This window comes from Pristis pectinata, chromosome 2 (genome assembly GCF_009764475.1).
Source record: "Pristis pectinata isolate sPriPec2 chromosome 2, sPriPec2.1.pri, whole genome shotgun sequence".
Lineage (NCBI taxonomy): Eukaryota > Metazoa > Chordata > Chondrichthyes > Rhinopristiformes > Pristidae > Pristis > Pristis pectinata.
In genome coordinates this window covers 92,087,483-92,107,008 of record NC_067406.1, presented here as the reverse complement: position 1 = coordinate 92,107,008, position 19,526 = coordinate 92,087,483, and the positions used below count along the sequence as shown (strand labels likewise).

Genomic DNA, 19,526 nt, shown 5'->3' with positions numbered 1-19,526 from the left:
ATATTGATTCTTGAAAGATCATTACTAAAGCCTCCGCAATTTCTACAGCTACTTCCTTCAGAACATGAGGGTGCATTCCATCTGGTCTGGGAGATTTATCTACCCCTAGACCAGTATCCTGAGTACCTTCTCTGTTGTAATTGTGACTGTACACACCTCTCTTCCCTGACACCCTTGAGTGTCCGGTATACTACTGATGTCTTCCTCAATGAAGACTGATGCAAAATACTCATTCAGTTCCTGTGCCATCTCCTTGTCTCCCATTACAATTTCCCCAGCTTCGTTTTCTACCGGTCCTATATCTACTCTCATCTGTCTTTTACTCTTTATATACTTGAAAAAGCTTTTAGTATCCTCTTTGATATTATTTGCTAGCTTCCTTTCGTAGTTCATCTTCTCCTTCCTAATGACCTTCTTAGTTGTCTTTTGTAAGTTTTTAAAAGCTTCCCAATCCGCTATCTTCCCACTAATTTTTGCTTCCTTGTATGCCCTCTCCTTTGCTTTTACCTTGGCTTTGACTTCTTGTCAGCCATGGTTGTGTCCTTTTTCCATTCGAAAATTTCTTCTTTTTTAGAATATATCTGTCTTGCACTTTCCTCACTTCTCGCAGAAACTCTAGCCATTTCTGCTCTGCTGTCCTTCCCATTAGTGTCCCTTTCCAGTCAACTTTGACCAGTTCCTCTCTCATACCACTGTAATTTCCTTTACTCCACTGAAATACTGACACATCGGATTTCGGCTTCTCCTTCTCAAATTTCAAAGTGAACTCAATCATGTTGTGATCACTGCCTCCTAAGGGTTCCTTCACCTTAAGCTCTCTAATCACCTCTGGTTCATTACACAATACCCAATCCAGTACAGCTGATCCCCTAGTGGGCTCAATAACAAGCTGTTCTAAAAAGCCATCTCATATAGACATTCTACAAATTCTCTCTCTTGAGATCCAGTACCAAGCTGATTTTCCCAATCCACTACATGTTAAAATCCCCCACGATTATCATAACATTGCCCTTCTGACGAGCCTTTTCTATTTCCTGTTGTAATTTGTAGTCCACATCACGGCAGCTGTTTGGAGGCCTGTATATAACTGCCATCAGGGTCCTTTTACCCCTGCAATTTCTTAACTCAACCCATAAAGATTCTGCACCTTCCAATCCTATGTCACCTTTTTCTAATGATTTAATATTATTTCTTACCAGCAAAGCCACACCACCCCCTCTGCCTACCTGCCTATCCTTCCTACACTGTGTATCCTTGGAAATTCAGCTCCCAAAGACATCCATCCTCTAGCCACATCTCAGTGATGGCCACAACATCATACCTGCCAATCTGTAGCTATATTTCAAGATCATCCACTTTATTTCTTATGCTGCGTGCATTTAGGTATAATACTTTTAAGTCCAGTATTTGACACTTTTTGCTTTGATTGCACTGCAACTCATCCCACTGGGTGCAAATTTGCCCCATCACCTGCCTGTCCTTCCTGTCCTCTTTATTGTCCGCTATCTTTGATTTACTACTGTTTTCCCCTTCCTCAGCCCTATCACTCCAGTTCCCATCTCCCTGCCAAATTAGCTTAAACCCTCCCTAACAACTCTACTGATCTTTCTTCATCTTCCATTCCCAATTTTTTTTTGAAAGGGTAAGCCACAGACATTAACCTGCCGTAGTTCTTTTCATAAAGATATTCCTCCAGCGTTGATACCTCGGGAGTTCCAAAATTTCAACCCAGCGATGAAGAAAGATTGGTAGTATGTCTCTGGGTGATGACAGTGATTTACTTAGGTGTAGGGAGGGGGAATGGGGCCTTGCAGATGACGATGTTCCTATGTGCATATTCTTGTTCTAGTTGGTAGCAGTGGAAGGTTTAGAAGGTGTTGTTGAAGCAATATTGCCAGATTGTTGTTTTTTGTGGCTGGTATGCAGGGACAGTTGTCAGCCGTCCATCTTGAGCTTAACCAGATCAGGAAAGTTCATGGACAGGGAATTCATTCTCCCATCTTTGTGCTGGATGCCTCTTGCACACTCAAAAGGAAAACGAAAAACCAAAAGTAAGCCTATCTAGGATGCTCTGACCACCATCTTTCTGAACCTCAGTGCACTGGCTTCATTCTCAGCACCTTTTGTCATTTCCTGTCACTTAATATACCCCAGTGTCTTTATTCTAGTTTATCCTTCCTACTTACTTCAGCTTAAGCCTTCCTCAACCTCACTCATGACCTATCATACCCTCCACACCCTGGTATGCTTCTGTTGTAATTACTAGTCCAGATATTGTTTCGATCCTCCAGCTTGAAGCAGGCCACTAGTATTACTGAATTTTACTGAAATCCATTTCTCATGCCTCTTCTAACTTAATATGGCTGGACGAGATTTCCAGTTAGCCCATTATACTTGATAACTTGTATTTATAATAGAATCAGAAGATGCTACTAATTCTTTTATTATAATTTATATAATTCACATTTTAGTTGTTTATGTAATGTACAGTATGTGTTTTATCTGCTTAGGGTTATAGAGTCATACAGCACAGAAACAGGCCCTTCAGCTCACCGTGTCTGCACCAATCATCAAGCACCTTTCTACACTAATCCCACTTTTTGTCTCACATCCCCATTTACTCCACTGCACCCTCACCCAACCTTCAATTCCCCTGCCGCTCACTCACACTTTACAATAGCTGACTGACTAACTAACAAGCATGCCTTTGGCACTTGTGAGGAAATCAGAGCACCACACAGTCACAAGAATGTGCAAACTACAGACAAGCACCATCCAAGATCAGGATCAAACCCGGTCTCTGGAGCAACAGCATTAACCCCTGCACCACTGAGCACTATGCCACCATTTATAAGGTCTTTAATAATACTAGATTAATAATAGTGTTCTAGCAATCTGATTAGTTCATGGACCTCTGACTGTTAACAGGGTGTTGCTCATGTCAAATCCAGGCATGAACTACCAGTTGAAATCAAAGTTTTCTCCATAACTCTCTCCTCCCTGCTTCCTGGAACACTGAGCTCCCTCCAAAGATCTAAAACCTAATCTCCAAGCCCTGCCTTTGTGCTCAACTACGTCGGTCACAATGATACCTTCTACAAAATCTATCTATCTCACAAAGTACTATTTAATTGTAACAGTTTAAATATTATTGTCTTTTACTCAAAAAGACAACTTGTGGTTGTTATAACCTTTTAACTAACTGAAACACTAAATAATTTCATTTTCAGTTCCTATGTTTTCTCACTTTCCTGGTTCTATCTTTTCTATGTCTCATAAAATCAGTTCATGATTTACTGAATCACTATTACTGCTAGTGGTGATTTTACTGAAATTTTTTTCTAATGTGAAAGATCTATAAAACATGGCCATATATGTGAGTGAGTCAAAACAATTCAGGTGAATGACTTGTAGGACTCACATCATATCAATGATGACATATGGTGTTCATTCTGTCACAAAGTGCTTCTGGAGAAAAATTAAATAGGTCTTTAATTCTGGTCCACCACATCTTGACAGTTAAGGATTAAATTTAATGTATGGGAGTAATATTTAAGTTTAAATTCCCCAATGTCCTGCCATAATTTCAGTGGAAGTTCAGTGAAAACTTGGAGAAACATTCTTTTCTGCCAATTCTCCCAAGCTTCTTCCAATCTTCTGCTGATATTACAGCTGAGAATATCAGAAAAACATCCATCAAAATTCCAGAACATTAAACTCATTACTTACAATCTGCATGTTTGTGGAACAGTAATTACTGATGATGGTCACAAACACTAACTGCAGCCAGACCACCACCCTCCCACCCCACTATCTACCCTCACCATTAACCCACACCCAAGTCAAGACATTGTTTGGTAGAAATGTTCAAACCCTCACATTAAACCTCGTATCTGCTACAAATACACTTTATCGAAGTTGCTAACCTGTTCTACTGCTGAAGTGATAGTTACCACCAGATTAACATTAAATCATTCGAGGTATTTTATGTGAACCCCAATTTTGTACATTGGCTATTATTTAGCTGTAGTAACTACTTTTAAAAGTAATCCACTGGGTTCAAATGTTTCTGAAGAATGGGGCAGCACACATATGGGTAACATTATTTTCTCAATTTAATGTCTGTTTCCTTTGGCAAGTTTCTAACACAGAAGTTTAAATTTCACATTTTCCAACAGCAAACTTACCATTTCAGATGACAATTGTGATTACATGGTGAACAAGTCCCACTTACAGCCGAGCATGAATAACTTCGATTGACCATGCTACACTATAGTGGTATCCCAATAATTATAAATATTGCTACTTAAAATGCTATTGAGCCAGATCCGAGACAGCAACATTTCAGACTACTATCAGAATAATGGTTTGTTAATGAATACAGTAAAAAATATTAAAAATGTTTACCTTGCTGCTGTAAGTACCCAGCCATGGGAGGCTGACCTGGAACCTGCTGGTAACCAACACTGCCTTGATTCAGTCCAGCATGACTAATGTTCATTCCTGCAGGGGGAGGAGCAGCCCCTCCAGGGGGCATGGTAGCTGTTGGGACAGCAGGTGCAACAGACATTCCTTGGGTTGGAGGAGATGAAATAGGAGGCAATCGTTGTTGTGGTTGAGATCCTTGGAATGAAGGCTGGAGGGGTGGTCCGGATAGTGATGGGTCACTTTGTGATGGTGCTTGAGAAGAACCTATTAAAAAAAGGGACATTTGAAACAAAACCTAATTGAAATGCTGACACAAGAGGCTGTAGCTGTTGTAATCTGGAGCAAAAGACAAACTGCAGGAGAAACTCAGCTGGTCAGGCAGCATCTGTAGAGGCAGAGGGATGGTCGACATTACAGGTCCTGATGCAGGATCTCAACCCATAATATTGACCATTCCTCTGCCTCGCCAGATGCTGCTGGACCTGCTGAGTTCCTCCAGCAATTCATTCATTGAAATGCCGGTGTTTTTTCTTGAGTGAGGGTACCTTCATTAGAAGGATTGCGACAGTTCATCACCACCTCAAGGGCAATTAGGGATGGACAATAAATGCTGGCCTTGCAACATGTAAGTGTAATCATCATAAATAAATAGAAAATTTAAATTGAACATTTCAGGAAATTGAAACCCATCAGAAACACCTGCAGAAAGCCAGCCCAGAAACACAAAACGCTGTGGAATTTGGCCTCAGTGGGAGTTTAGTGCTGTAGTATAATTTGACAGGAGTTATCTGCATGAATACTCGGATCTTTTCCAGGCACTTATTAAATCACTTAAACAATTTACACAAGGATTTTCTCTCTATAGGAGAGATCAGGTATGTGGCTCTTTGTTTTCTTTACTGGATCCTCAATAATCCTCTACCAAATTGTCTTCACTCACCAAATCCCCTCCACCTATGTTTGGAGAAAGATAAAGGTGTGAAATTTGAGGGAGTAAGTTTTAACTATTTTAAAAATGATAAAGAATGGTTGTTTGCCCTAAAGTTATTGGGTGAATTTTTGGTAATTGAGTGTGCTTTAATAATTTACAATTATGTGAAACAAGCTTTATAGTTGCAAAAGTTAGGTGCCAGTGGAAGTTCAGGCTAACATTACTAAGTTAGGCACAATGGAAAGCATGGAAGCAACTCTCGCAATATTTCAGGAATACGTCATGAGAGGCTTCATGTTTTTAAGAGGAGCAGAATGAGCCCAGAGAACATGCTCTCTGTACTAAAAACGCTATGGTCACACTCCAGAGGATAACAACGCCAGATCTATAAAAACCCTCTTTAGGCTTTATTTTGGTGGGAAGCCAGTGGATTCCCATTGCCTCTATGGTCTCTACAATTCTACATTGTCACCTCTACACTGGAAAAACCAAATGCAGATTGGAAGACCATTTTGGATGACACCTCCATTCATTCGCAAAAGCGACTTTAATCTTTCAGTTGAGTATTCAGTGTTCCTTTACACAGATCCTTTGGCCCATCAAGTCAGCACTGACCATTAAGAACTCACTTGCACTAATCCTATTTTATTCTCTCCACATTCAATTCCTCCCAGATTCTACCACTCATCTACACACTAGGGGCAATTTACAGCAGCCAATTAACATACCAACCAACACAGCTTTGGGATGTGGGAGGAAACCAGAAGGAAACCCATGTGATCACAGGGAGAAAGTGCAAGCTCCACACGGACATCATTTGATGTCAAGATTAAACCAGATCACTGATGCTGCCCCAATAATCCTGTTATCTTTCTCAAAGTATTCAGTTATTGCAGTTTTGATGAGCATGATTGAACCCATATCCATCACCCTATCAGGAAGTCCATTTTAACCACTTGCTACATTAAAACATTTTCCTCATGTTGCCTCCAATTCTTTTGCCATCGCATTACATTTGTGGTGTTCCATATTTTTAGCGCCCTAGACGTTGAGTGAAAATAACTTTATTCAATATATGAAATTACATATTAACACACTTCCCCATAAATCCAACACCTAACAACTTTTAAAGCATTGGCTCCAATTAATTTTCTTTAACTCAATTATTGAACTTATCTTGCATACAAGAAACAGCTTCCTATTAACTTTTCAGAAATCTCATCTAATCTAATTATTTGTACAGTAAAAAGAAATTATTAAAGGAAAATTTTGTTTGAGTTGCATGAATTCTGTAGGAGTAAATTATGAATAGATGAAAAAATTTGTTAACAATTATAGAGGTTCTGAGTTGCTTGTGTCATGTCAGCAATATACTTGCTGTGTTTTATTGAGCTCTCAGACATCCCAGAATCACCACAGGACTTTAAAATGAGTTCCCCTAGTTTCCCTTTGATTTTTTAAAAGTAGAAAGGCAGAAGTAAATTCATCAAAGCATATATATACCCAGGGGAAATCTCACATTCCACATGGATGTGAGGACACATTGCTTATAAAAATATGGCAATTTCATCTAATTCCACTCTTATGCCCTTTTGTCCTCACAGTTCAAAAGGCTGAAGAAATTGTACACTGAGGGAGCCAACAAGGCACATCTGCAGAAAGACCATCTAGGACCAAAAATCTTTGAAACAAAAACATGAATAAGTCTTTCAGTTCCTGTTGCTTTTTCACTCCCTTCTCACTACCCTAAACACCCAAACAAATATTTAACTGGTTTTCTGTGTTACTAAGCAAGAAAACTTACCATAGCCACTTATTTTCATGGCACCGATTTGACCAATGACTTGCTGTGTGAATGCAGGCGGTGAAGTATTCTGGTACATTGATTGTGGGTGGGAGCCATGGAATTGGAAGGAAGGAGTCTGACCACTGCCTGGGGAAGAAACTGCATAGCTACAAACACAAATAAAATTAAATATACACATAGTGGTGGCATTTCCAACTAATTTACTTCCAATTATTCTTCATTGTTGGACTATTTAATACACAGTTTATTGCAAATATTAGCATGTGATATACTTTTCAACAAACCAAGCCCTACTACAGTCTAGCACTCTGCAAAATTTCATGGTTACATGGCCTTTAACTATTGGGCAGGGCAAATGAAAGCACCTGATTGAGTAATAATGACTCTGGGTCCGCATCAAATTGAGCTGGAATCTATAGTGCCTTTACTTTTTACTTGTGATTAATTCACAGGGAGTCACAGTACTTGCTAAAAAATATCCAGCATACTTAGATTACTCTTTTAAAACATATTCAGTGTTATTAAAACAAGGCAGAGTATGCATATGTATGTGAAATGATGTTTTATACAGATTTTATTACAGGTTATGGTAAATACCTTGGCATTTGGTTTCCAGGACTATATATTCCATTCTGGAGGCTAGTTTGGCCAAATTGTGGTGGAGAAGTTGGTGAATGACCAACAGAAATTGATGGCCCATGAGGTGAAGATACTGGTTTCAATGGCCCTGTGAAACAAATACAGCTATTAACCACAACCCTATTTTACACAAATAAACCTTTTGGAGAAAATAGCAATGCATAGGAAAAGTAATTGTAAAAGGTATTCAAAGTAAAACATTTCCTCACAAATATGACAAATTTAAAATGTTTGCTGAGTTTATAGATTTCTTCAATTCCACTTAAAGGCAAAAATCTGCAGATGCTGGAAATCTAAAATAAAAACAGAATTGAAGAAATTCTGGAGATATTCAATGGGTCTGGCAGCATCTGTAGAGAGAGAAACAGAAAAAGAGTGAACATTTCAGGCCAACGATCCTTCTGCAATATGAGAGATGTTCTGGAGAATACAAAACTTAATGAACAGTCATTGACCTGAAATGTTAACTGTCTCCCTCTCCATGGATGCTAGCTGACCTGTTGGGAATCCCTAACATTTTCTGTTTTTAATTCATCGATTCCACAATCTACAACACCATCTACTCCTGACAATTGAGTTACTTTTTGTGCTAAATTATGCAGAGTAGATAAATAGACACAAAAGTGGTAGAAATTCAAATTATTTAAATACCACTTTGGTTGTTAATTAAATTGTATAGCTTGAATTATTTCAATTATTAGATAACATAATCATGAGGAGTAGAATATAAAATTTGAAACAGAAGTAAAGGTTCAGAACTTCCATGCAAATTATGTTAACTTCCCAACAAAATGCAATGCAACAGAAGCTAAATGTTGGCTTCCTGCCCACCCCTGCTCATCAGAGACAGATCAAACAAATTCTAGAAGTGTTCAACAGCTGTCAGGGTAAGGTGGGTGGATGCAGGGGATGGAGGACACAGGGCAACTTTTTTAGGCCTATTTCTCCTGAATCTGCATACAGATTACCTGTGGATACTATAGAATATGACTGACCTGTTCCACCATAGTGGCCATAATGAGGCTGTGAAGTTGCTGAACCAAACCCAGTTGGATATCCTCCCATTCCAGGTTGACCTTGAGAATAAGGTGGTGTGGTAATATATCCTTGTTGACTCATTTTTGTTTAAAATATTCTCATTCCTTGGATCCTTGAGAAACCTAATGGAGAAAAAGAGAAGGACAATGTTCCAAGTTACTTTCACATTGCAGGACAGTCCAGATTCTAGTATCCCTATGTACACCATCCAAATAAATTCTGACAATAATGCAGGAACTCCTATGTCCTGACTGCATGGTGAATTGTCAAATATTAAAATACAAGCTTGAAGGGACAAAGCAATGCTTTAGATATTTCAATTAATCAAGTGAAGCCTTGCTATTTATATGAGAGATAGTTGACAAAATTGTAGCAGAATGCTTCAACATATTGGCCATGGACAGGAGTTCACCACTTAAATGCATCTGTACTGTTTACTTCAATCACTTCCTGTGATAGCAGATTCCATATTCTCATCATTCTTTAGATAGTTTATTTGTACATTAATCATTGATGTAGGTTGTGAACAGCAGTGATCCCAGAGCCGATACTTGTGCACCACCACTACCCACCTTCTTCTATTGTTAATAACTATCTGTTATTCCCACTCTCTCCATACTGTCTTGAAGCCAGCAAGCAATCTATCCTACTGTTTGTCCCCTAACTCCCCATTCTCCAAATTTACTTTTAAGTCAATTATGGAGTACCTTACTAGCCTTTGAAAATCTAGATCTAATGCATTTCTGTTGTCTACTCACTTTGTGCAGTAAGGTTGGCTAAGCAAGAACTTCCCTTTCAAATGTCATGCTATCATTCATTTTTACCCTTTTTTATCTCCAGGTATCCTTTTTTTTCCTCAAGGGAATTCCATTATTTTGCCAATTAGTTTTCTTAATCTGACGGGTCTATAATTCCTTGAACATGTTCTATTTCCCTTTTAAGAACATAAGAAATACAAGTAGTAGTAAGTTATTTGGCCCCTCACGTTTCCTTTACCATTGAACAAGATCATGATCTTTTTTACCTCAGTGCCATTTCCTGCACTTGCAACATAAGCCCTGATTCTCTGAAGAGCTAAAAATCAATTAATCCTTTTCCTAAAGTGACTAAACCTCCTCAGCCCCTTTTCTGTAAAGAAATCAAAAATTCACTATTATCTGGGTAAAGAAATTTCTCCTTGTTCTCCCTTATTCTGAGACATTGACCTTGCTTCTAGACACCCTGGCGAAGGAAAACAACTGTCAAGCCCCCTAGGAAGTTAGCACATTTCAAAGAAATCACTTCTCATTCTTCTAAATGCTAGCAAGTATACCCTAATCCAACTAATCTCTCCTTATATGGCAAACCCGCTGTCCCAAAAATCAATCTCTGATCCTTCACAATAAATATTATGCTATCAAGCAGACCCCTGTTGTTACACATTTTTCTGATGAATTATTAAATGCATGGCTCTGTAAATTATTAATGCCCCTGTAATCTCATCTGACATTCTCTTAAATTGTGTGGACACAAGTCATCTGGAGTGGAGTTTTATCCTATTTGAGTTTGATTAGTTTATTTAATATATCCCCTTTTTCTACATTAAATTAACTTAGCATACATCTGCTCGCATCATTCAATGTCACATTCAATTGTTCTAAATGCCAGATAGGTACCAAAGCAAAATAATGATTTGATATTTCTGCCAGTACCTGTATTATTATGATGTTTATCTGTTCATCTGTTCATGGCCCTATTCCCATCCCAACCTTTGATGTGTCTGTAAAATACTTTATTTTATGGGACTTGATAATGTAATTTCATTTACATTTTTGCCTTTCTACCTGTTTTATTAAATCTCTCTTGAGAATTTTTTGTCCTCATCCTCTGCACTCCTCTGCTGAATATGTACCTAATGATAGCCTCTTTCCTCAGTTATTCCTTTGCATCTTTATTCATTCATCTTGTAACTGCAGGACCTGAAATAATTGTTTTTCCATATTCTACATTATTGCTTTGTTAGTTGAAGGAACAATATTGGTTCATGACTGAAGAGCTAGCTAACAAGCTACAGAAGGCCCACTTACTGTAAATGCAGAGAGCTTCAGTGTGACTACATTAATAGTTTGACTTCCTTTGCTGCACTTATTTTAGATTTGTTGCTTTCCTACCAGCCTGCTACCACTGATGCAGAATTTGGTATTGCCCCAGGCTATTAATAACACAATTCATACTTGCTTTCAGGTATGTCTCTCTGCCAATAGGTATTTTTATGGTTGCTGATTTTTCTCTTTAGCCATTAGGGCAAACCTCATCCGAGAAGATCGAAAACCTCTTGTGCTCACTTCCCTCACATTCAGTTCCACTGAGGTCAATTCAGCTCATAGGAAAGAACACCTAATTGTACCAGGGTAAACTAATGTTATGAGTTTACTTACAAGTAAAATGAACAGAAAGTATATTGGTTACTTGGAAAACTGATATCAAGGACTTCAGAGTACTTGGATTAGCATCTGTAACAAAATGTTACCTTCCTATTGTATCATAGAAAAGTATCTTATGGGGCAAAACGGACATCATGACAGTAGAAATTTGGAAATGTGACTGAAAGCTAAGTCAACGATCTTGGGCTAGCAATTGTTTACTCTCCTTTAAGTGCATTGAAGCACTATTGTAGGTCACTTTAATGGTGACAATGAAACTTGGATAAGATCAAGGCTTTAGTTTCAAAATTCATGAACAATATTACTGAGGTAATGGGTGCTGAAACTAACAGTGCCAGTAGGGTGGGGGAAAATAAATATCACAGAAAACAGGGGAGGGAAGGGAAAAAGGTGCTGGGAAGGTGGGTATAGCTGCAAGGGTCTCCCAGGAAGACCCCACCCCCTTCTATGGAGTGGGCCTGAGCACATTCCATGCACTGGGTGGTCCCAAGCCCCCACAACCAGCAGCAGCAAAGGTGTCTGTGAGCTACATTAGCAGTTCATAGACCCCTCCATCCTTACAGAGGCCTGCTGGTGATGATTACTTTTTAATTCAAATTACAGGTGATGCTTTTTTATATTCAAAATCTTTGTCCTGTGGGTCACTATTATTCGGAGTTAGTTGGCGTAGTGGTTAGCGTAACGCTATTCCAGCGCCAGGGACCTGGGTTCAATTCCCACCACTGTCTGTAAGGAATTTGTACGTTCTCACCATGTGTCTGCATGGGTTTCCTCTGGGTGCTCTGGTTTCCTCCCACATTCCAAAGACATTCAGGTTTGAATCTGTGGGCATGCTACATTGGCGCCAGAAGAGTGGCGATATTTGCGGGCTGCCCCCAGCACATTCTCAGTAATGCAAAAAGACACATTTCACTGTGCTTTTTGATGTACATGTGACTAATAAATAAATATCTAATATCTATCTTTCAATATGATATGCTATTTATTTTATGGTGAGTTATTTATGAAGGTTGTAAATTGCAACCTTTTGATCCAATTTCTGTCATTAAGTAATTAAAAGGAGCTACACTTGCTGATGACATCAACAAGTGGACTAATGCCCCAGGAAATAAAATCTGCATTAGAGTGGATTATAATAAGAAGTGTCCAAACTAATTCTTAATGGGCAGAGCTTCAACAGGAAATCAGTACAAACCTTCAAAACAGGCTCAAAATTTTGTTTTGCATGATTTACGGGAATATATGGTTAGGGCTTTGTAAAACCTGTCCCTTGCATAAATAAGAATTATTATTTTCATACCAGTTACATTGAAAATTGGACCACATACAAGTATTGTATATGGCAAAATGTGACTGATAATTTTACTTTATGAAGTTATAGTGCAAAAAAATATGGTGCAGGAACAAACAAAAATGCCACTAAAAAGTCAGGAGTCAATATTCCTGGCAGGCACTAAGACACCCAGAAACGTGTTCAAAGTTGAACTCTTGGGTTAACCATTTCTGTTTTCACTTGCACAGTGCATTTTTGTTTGGAATTGTACAAATTAATTACCGTTCTAAGAAATTTAAAGAATTTCTTAAAGCAAGAGAGGAGCAGAGTCAAAGCTTAGGTTCAGAGTCAAGGACTTGGGGCACTGTTTACTTAATCCATAGCTGTCAAATTTAGTGTGAAGTTTGGTGTGATTGAATTCATAGAACAGCAGTTAGTAGGATGACTAAAGAATTCTACGGCTGAGGAGGTAATGGAAGACTTCAAGCTAAGGTAGCCCAAGAGAAAATAGATGAAAATTGAGATGTGATAATTGAGATGTAGGCAACTTGGACTTGGTTGGGCTGAAGTTTACAGATAGTTGGGATTTGAAGGACAGCTGGGACAGCATTGGAATAGACCAACCTGAAGGGGAAAAAGGCAGTAATGAGAATTTCATTAGTAGAAGTGGAGGCAAGAAGCAGGGGTGGGTTACATTATAGACATATAACTATGTATCCATATTCTTGTGACAGAAAATATGTGGAAGCTCAGCTTACTATTGAATAGACAACTGAGAATTCAATTGGCCTGGTTCAACCTGAGATGGTGGCTGAACAGTATTGGATAATACTGTGATCATGACTGGATAAAAGTCTTGGCGTAAGCCTAGAGTGTGATGAGATAGTTATTATATAATTTGAAAGAACAATGTGAGTGCATGCATGAAGCATGAAGAACTTGCTGAACTGGGCAAACAGAGAGACGGAGATAAAACAGAACAAGGACGGCTTGTGTAAAGAGACAGTTATCTCCAGGCATAATCAAATAGAATAAGTGTTGGATAGGGATGGATCATAGAGGCAGTCTTAAATCTAATGAGAAGAAATAGTGTAAGTGTTAATCAAGTTAGCTTAATGTTAAATAGAAAATTATGGAAATGTGAATTCATCATAACAAAGAAAGAAACTGAGAAATTCAGTAATCCTGAAAGTGGGTAGCGATAAGAATTGTGACTGCATAATTTTGTGCCAAAATAGTCACATGCCGTATGCTGAGTCAGATTAGGCAACAGTTGCAGACAAAGAATCTGTACAAAAAAAGGTATATACATGGTATGAAACTGTTAGTTCATCTAACTTGACATTAGAACCAGTCTTGAGTGGCATGGCTTTTAGTTTCAAATGAATCCCCGAGTCAATTTATTGATAAATTATTTTCTTTTATTGCTTGCCTTTTGAGTCTCGAGTCTTGGACCCTTAACTTACAGGATCACTCTGCAAATATAATAGATACAGAATCAATGGCACCGTTATGGAATTTGTGAGAGCTAACAAAGGCAAAGGCTTCAGTCTTCCCAATATTAACTGAAGAACACTGACGCTCATCCAAGGCTGGATATTGGAGGATCTGAACATACAATGCAAAAGCAATGAGCAGGTGGAAGAGAAGGGTCACTGTATGAATGAGAAATTTAAGGCTGTGAAGGGCAAAGGAAGAGCCTTAGGAAACTGCATATTTAAACATGGAGGGTGGGAAGGGAAGTCATATCTGAAGGTGTTCTGATTGTTAATCAAACAGGTAACAATGGAACCAAGTCAGGCAATCCCACTTAGCTGGACAAAGGAAGAAAGGCGTTGGGTGATATGGTTGACCATTAAATGTCTGAAGAGATGTTGAGAAGTACCAAAGACACACAGTCAAAATACAATAATACCATTTGTGACTCTTTTAAAGAATTGATGGAATTTTAAAAATGAATTGGATCATACCCAAGGAGGCAAAATCATTTTCAGTCTCAGGAACCGTGGGGATTCAGAGGAGACGACAGAAATGAGAGAAAGATGTAGATTCAGAAAAGGGACAATTTGGGGGAAGATTTTATTACCTGCCTGTAGAAGGATGTCACAGACAAGCAAACTATTTAGATGGGTAAAATGTCAAAGGTAATAAGAGCAAATAGCAACAACAACCTCTTTATTTATGCAGCATTTTTACCAAAGTAAATGTCACAAAACACTTCAAGAATGTTAGGAAATAAAATTGGTGGCAAAATGGTTATGGTACAAAGATGAGAAATACAACAACATTGACAAAGATCTGGAGACAAGGTGAAATTTCACCAGGACAACTGGAAATTTTAAATTCAGTTAGTTAAATAAATGGAATAAAAGGTTATTTGCAGGAAAGGTAACCATCCAGTTGGTGTATAAACCCATCAATTCACAAATCTCTTTTAAGGAAAGAATTGTACTGGCTTTTCCTGGTCTGGGCTATAAGTGATATTAAACCCATAACAATGCTGTTATCCAGTAACTGCCCTTGAAAAAGGTCTAGCAAGCCACTTAGTTCTACAAAACTCATAAAAATGTATAAAAATTAGATAGGACTGAGCACCTGATATCAGTCTAGACAGTGGATCCAGACATGAGAAAGGTACACCCAGGCCATCTATATAAATGGAAGATTATTTCTGCATCTGTGAGATCAGTTCCACAGATGAGTCAAGCAACAGCCTAACACAGTTGTACTCATAGAAACACAACCTTCAACTAATGCTGCATCCTCATTTATTAGCATCCCTAACCGTATCAGCAAAGATCCATTGGAGGTGATGGTCAAGTGATAAACAGTCAGGAGAGAGTGACCCAAGCAATCATCAACATTGATTCCAGACCTCATTATGTCTCAGAACATCTGTCAAATAAGGGGAAGGAAGCCTCTTGCTGATTAGCATTTAACTAGCCTCCCTCAGCTGATGGATTAGTACTGTGGATGTATAAGGATGCAGAATGAATTCTGGGTGTGGGACTTCAACGTCCGTCATCCTCAGTGGCTTACTAACACCATCACTGACAGTACCAGTGAAATCCCAAATGACATAGCCACCAGACCGTGCCTGAGTCGGTAGCTGATAAGAGAAATGACCCAAGAGAAAAAGTACGTAACCTCATTCTCATCCACCCATCAAAGGATTGGTAGGAGTGACCTCAGCATGGTCCTCACAAAGGTGAAGTCCTGACTTGACAGAAGACATTGTCCATTGTGTTCTGCGACATTCAGAACTATTCAGCTGCTCAAAACTTGGGCGTCCATGAGGTGCAATTACTGGCAGCAGTAAATATATATATATATATATACACACACACATATGTATATCTATACACACACACACACACATACATATATATATATAAATATATATATATATATATATATATATATATATACACACACACACACACACATACATACACACACACACACACATATATAAAAAAACACATTTTAATTTCATGGCCACACCTATCCTTCAGGCTACCATTATTTTCACAACAAAAGACCAACCCTGGTTCAATGAGAACTGTGGGAGAAACTACCAGAAACAGCACATGCATACCCATAAATGAATGCCAAGCTACAAAGGGCAAACCTACAAGCTACAAACCAATAAGGAAGGCGAGGGCAGGCACAGGCTGGGGAAAACAAGAAGATTCACCAGACTAGCCACATAAATTAACCAGCACATCAACGCCCAAATATTTTCACAGCAGGTGCCTCATCTCTAGATACCCCAAAAGATTTCTACCATCTATAAGGCATGTCAGATATATATGGAATACTCCTGACTTGCCTAGATTAACGACGTTACAATAACACTCAACACCATCCAGGATTTAACAATAAAGTATTACTTGACTTGACTAAGGAACCCTCCTTGATTTAACCAAAGGCACATCAATGACCTCCCAAATCTTTAATCTCCACTGTCCAAGGGCATCGGGTGCAGGGAAACATCATACCTTCAAATCACAGTGGATCCTGACTATTAGGTATGCTTTCATTTGAGCTGGGTCAAAATCTCTCCACCTAACAATACTCCAGGATTACCTTCGCCATGTTGACTGTAGCAGCTCCAGAAAGCAGGTCACTACCACCTTCTCAAGGGCAGTTAGGGATGGGCTTAAAATGATGGTTGTGCCATTGAGGTGGACATTCCATGAGTGAATTAAAAAGCACTACATTGAATCACTGGGTTCAAAGAAGAACAATTAAACAGAAGTAACAGAAGCAAGAAATTCCACTTACATTCTCATCCTCAAGTTATGGAGGAGCCCTGTGCCAGACTGCAAGAACAATGGGCAGTAGTTGAACCCTACACTTTAAACTACAAACTTGGCAGAAACAATGGCAAAGCAAAATTTATCCCTGAACTGCTCAAGACTGATGGACAGAATTTCCTTTATTCAGATCATTTATTGGACTAATTTCAAGCATCCTTTAGACATCTTTGCACCTTAATCTAGATTCAATTCAATCATTGTTTATTGAAAAACAAAAATACAGATGCTGAAACTCTGAAATAAAAACTGAAAATATTTAGCCGAAAAGGAAAACTGAAAACACTAAGCAACTTAGGCAGCACTTGCAGAGCGAGAAAAACAGTTAATTTTTCAGGTTGAAGACCTTCCTCCAGATCATTGCTTATTGTTGGCCAACACCATTGAACTGAAGTTAATTCACTAGCAGTTAGTGACAGATTTCTATAATTATAATACTTCACTGTATTATTAGTGCTTAATGATCTGGAGACAGCTGTCGGTATAATTTAACCTCAAGTCACCAGTGTCTAACTACTCTACTGTTTATAGTGAAATGCAGGTTCTTTAGCTGTCTTTTCAAAGATCCAAGGATGTCCAAGCTTTCTTGAAAAAAACGCAACCTGACCACTCAAACTGACAAAAGGGACAATACAGAAGCCCAGTGGAAGGAGTGCACTACCTCACAAACAACCCACCTATCCCATCTGTGGAAGAATCTGTTGTTTCCACTTTGGCTTCATCAGTCACTTCAGAACCCATAAAATTAAAACGAAAGCAAATCATCCTTATTCCAGGGGACTGACTAAGAAGAAAGAAATAATAAATGGCACATAGGTAAGAAGATGAATGTTGACAGATGAATTTAAACAGATTAAAGTAATTAAATAGTGAAATTCTAGACTAACTATCAGACACTGTCCTCTCAGCAATAAGGCTGCAGCTTTGCATACAAGGTGGGAAGCCCACCCAGAAAGGCTCAAAACAGATTTGACAGCTCAAAACTGGGCATCCATAAGAGACCGTGGACCTCCATACCACATCACATCCTTGGTCCAAACATGGACCAAAGAGCTAATTCCAGAGGTGAGGTGACAGTAATTGTCCTTGACGTCAAGGCATTACTTGAGTGTGGAATCAAAAACCCTGGTAAAACTGAAGTCAATCGGCATTGGTCCAAGAAGACAACTCACCATCACCTTTTCAAGGACAATTAGGGAAGAGCAATAATTCCAGGCCTTGTCCCTGTCATCCAGTTCATAAAAAAAAATCTTAAATCAAATTAATTTGGGAGTTTTATCAACATTCAACCAAAAATTTCATGGAATCAAGATTTGGGGAAGAATGGATGGAAAGAATGAACAATGCAAATATTTTTCACTAAATCAGCAGTGAAATACTCGGTGATATAATGACAAACACATTCTCAAAGGATGAATGATAAAATGAACCTCAAAAGTGGACGTTATGACTTCTTCACGCATTGGATCTGTTTCAGACACTTCATGTACACATTTGCCACAACCGCACATCCCTGGATGTAGATGATGCAAGGCCTCACTTCTCAAGTACAAACTTTTATTTATAAAAATACACATTAATTGAATGAAAATATTAACACATCTCTATTATGAGTACTTGCCTAAATGTTGTAATATGAAATGCCAACAGCAGCTTTCCTTCTGAACTGATACCACAGATTAGTTAACAGAGCTGTCAGTGAATGAATTGCCACGTCAAACTCCCCACGCATTTGAAATTTGCTGATGTCTTTACTCTTTATTCTAAATAAATAGATAATTCAGGAGAAAGTGCTCAGTTTCGGAACTGGCAGTGTTTGAAGGAAGAAAGATTAAATAAGAGCATAGCAAATATGTAAAAATAAATGAATAAGCAATCAAAATGTAAAATTGCTTAAAAAGCACCATTGCAGTTTACCTTGCAGTCGGTGGGTGCCGTATGCTGCTTTTACTGGGGGTACCGGCTAATTATCCGAGCCGGCTGTCCTCTGGCCGGGCTTGCCCTCGGTGCAATATTGTATCCACCAGCTGGGGAAGTGCCACGTCAAAGAGCCGCTGCCGCCGGCACTTGCTCTCGCAGAGCACGGCAGGAGGCGCTGCGCATGCGTGGCCGCTGGGCGCCCAGAGGCACACGTCAGCGCTGAAGGACAATAGGAAACCTAGGAGATGTGTCGAGCGGAGAGACAGACAGAGACAATGAGGAGCCATGGGAACGGGAGAGATAGTAACGAAACCGTGGCAACCGAGGGAGGCGGAGGGAAGCTCGCCCGGGCGGCCGAGGAGCAAGTTCTGCTTAAAGTCCGTGACGTGGCCAACCTCACCGAGACAGCAAGAAGGAGCAGAATGTGCTGAGGGTTTTGCAGATGAGCTGGGAGGAAGAAGACAGGGAGGTTGAGGAACTAGACCTCAAAAAAAGGCAGCAGGATTTGAAAAGCAAAGGGAAGACAGCAAGATTATGGGGAGGCGTCAGAAATCGGTCGCTGCAGCATCATTGTTTGGGTGCAAAATCCCCAGGGCATTCTGGGCACCAATTTTCTGGTATAATCTTGTGTGGCCAATCATCATCATCCATCTCTGCTAAATACCCGCTGTATCTACCTGAAACTGATACAAGGCCACTGATCAGCATCTCCGTGGATGCTGGCACCATATAGAGAACCATGGGGTGT

At 39.2% G+C, this 19,526-nt stretch overlaps 1 protein-coding gene across 2 annotated transcripts in view; it reads right to left on the bottom strand.

The window, feature by feature from the left end:
- Positions 1-18,871, bottom strand: part of sec24d (SEC24 homolog D, COPII coat complex component) — a 128,789-nt gene extending 109,918 nt beyond the window's left edge. Inside the window, exons 1-6 of one of the 2 annotated variants that reach the window (XM_052010332.1) lie at positions 18,776-18,871; positions 18,480-18,621; positions 8,801-8,965; positions 7,764-7,893; positions 7,164-7,312; positions 4,408-4,692 (exon numbers count right to left, since the gene is read on the bottom strand). In XM_052010332.1, coding sequence (XP_051866292.1) covers positions 4,408-4,692; positions 7,164-7,312; positions 7,764-7,893; positions 8,801-8,924 — 688 coding nt within the window. In that variant the 5' untranslated portion in view covers positions 8,925-8,965; positions 18,480-18,621; positions 18,776-18,871. The remainder of the gene's footprint in view (positions 1-4,407; positions 4,693-7,163; positions 7,313-7,763; positions 7,894-8,800; positions 8,966-18,479; positions 18,622-18,775) is intronic. The other variant, XM_052010333.1, reaches the window with a different exon arrangement.
- Positions 18,872-19,526: the final 655 nt, after the last annotated feature.